Here is a 2,065-nt window from a genome sequence, read left to right as displayed (position 1 = left end):
CCGGGCCCCCTGGGGCCCCCGGGCCTCCCGGGTCTGTAATAAAATCTCACCGTATGCCCTTTACATCGGAGTGTGTCTCGAGTCTGTCCGTTTGGGCTAAGTTGGGAGGATTTCTCAGACCCAACAGCAACAACCTCAAACTCTTGGGCTTAAGTGATCCCCTGGCCTCAGCCTTCTGAGTATCTGGGACTACAGGTGCCTACCACAATGCCCAGCTAGTTTTTCTATTTTTGGTAGAGATGAGGTCTTGCTCTTGCTCAGGCTGGTTTCAAAGTCCTGAGCTCTAGCAATTCACTCCCCTTGGCCACCCAAAGTGCTGGGATTACAAGTGTGAGCCACTGTTTCAGGCCCACAGATTAATCTTTATATTCAGTACATTCCCAGTTAAAATACCAGCAGGCTGTCTTGACAAACTAACTGTAAATTGACAAGCTAGCTCTAAAATTTATATAAAAATCAAAGGATATAGAATGGTAAAATAATCTTGAAAAACAATGGCAAAGGTCAATGATTTTTACTACTGGATTTCAAGCTTCGGTAATTAAGACTTAATTGTTGTTGACTTAAATACAGACACATAGTCAAATGGAACAGAATGGAGAATCTGACCCCACCTCCCCAGATACAATAAAGACACCAAAGCAACTCAATGGGGAAAGGAAAGTTCTTTTAAGAAATATTGCTGGAACAACCGGATATCCATATGGAAAAAAAAAAGATCTATGACCTCTACTCTATGCACAAAAGTGATTCAAAATGTGTCATAGAATCATAAAAGCTAAAATTACAAAGTTTCTAAAACAATTAAAATGTCTTTCATGACCTGAAATAAACAAAGATTTTATGGAGAGGATACAAAAACTATAACCATAAAAAGAAAAAAATTGATAGTTTACCTTTCATCAAAATTAAAAACTGCCCATGAAAGGCCTCATTAATAAAATGAAAAGGCAAACTACAGGCTGGGAGACAATATTTGTAAAATGCATATCTGACAAAAAAAATTGTACCCACAATATGAAAAGTACTCCTATGTATCAAAAATAAAAAGACAAACAATTCTAATTTTTTCAGGTGACAAAAGACTTGAACAAACACTTTACAGAAGAAGCTATCTGAATGCTCCAATAGGCATATGAAAAATTGCCTAGCACAAAGAGAAACTAAAACCATAATAAAGTCTCATTTCATTCCCACTGGGAAGGCAAAAGTTAAAAGACTGACAGTACTAATTGTGCTGGAGGATGTGGGGCAATGATTGCAGAATTATCATGTAAATTAGGAGGCAAGAGTAAAATGGTGCAACTACTTTGGAAAGTAGTTTGGCAATTTCTTATATAGTTAAATCTCTATCTGCCTGAGAGTCCAGGGATACTGTCGGTATGGTAGCTACAGCCAAGGATAAGTAGGACATTCAGAAATGAACTTTGGTTAGGTCCTGCACATTTAGCATTCTATTATTTTAGTCACAATTTTTATTCTAATAACCCAGTGGTTAGATTGTCTTACAGGGGTGTCCAACCTTTTTTCTTTTCTGCCATGCACTAGAAGAAGAGTTGTCTTGGGCTATACATGAAATGCTGATGACCAAAAAAAAAAAAAAGAAAAAAGTGTGTGCATGCTTTTTGCAATATCCAACACCAACGTAAACGAAACAGTCCTCAAATAATCAGGATACATCCCGCGGGCTGCAGATTGGACACCCTGATAGACTGTGGTAAGAGTGTCAGTCAACTTACATGTATTTCCAGGAAAGATGGGAGAGGAGGAATATTCCCATTAAGACAGAAAGACACACCTGGGAACTCAGATACACTACCCGGAATACATACTCAACCATTGATGTGCTTTGGGCTGAGTTACCTCCTTCTCTCGAATGAAGTTCTCAAAGAGGACATTGTAGGATTCATTAATTTTCTTCCTTTCTTCTTCTGACTCCAACTCAAACTTTTTCGTCATTTTATTTTCTATGGAGGTGGGAGGAAAGCACATGTATATGTAAGTATGGGAAAAGCATTTGCAGAGAGAAACTCAGAATACCTGAAGACAAAAGCTCAAAGTCAAA

At 38.3% G+C, this 2,065-nt stretch overlaps 1 protein-coding gene across 1 annotated transcript in view; it reads right to left on the bottom strand.

The window, feature by feature from the left end:
- Nucleotides 1–2,065, bottom strand: part of ALS2CR12 (amyotrophic lateral sclerosis 2 chromosome region 12) — a 31,806-nt gene that overhangs the window by 8,677 nt on the left and 21,064 nt on the right. Inside the window, exon 10 of the mRNA XM_003785036.3 lies at nucleotides 1,864–1,967. Coding sequence (XP_003785084.1) covers nucleotides 1,864–1,967 — 104 coding nt within the window. The remainder of the gene's footprint in view (nucleotides 1–1,863; nucleotides 1,968–2,065) is intronic.

This window comes from Otolemur garnettii, unplaced genomic scaffold (genome assembly GCF_000181295.1).
Source record: "Otolemur garnettii isolate 467f Iridium unplaced genomic scaffold, OtoGar3 scaffold00013, whole genome shotgun sequence".
Classification (NCBI taxonomy): Eukaryota; Metazoa; Chordata; class Mammalia; order Primates; family Galagidae; genus Otolemur; species Otolemur garnettii.
This window is presented reverse-complemented; position numbering and strand designations above follow the sequence as displayed.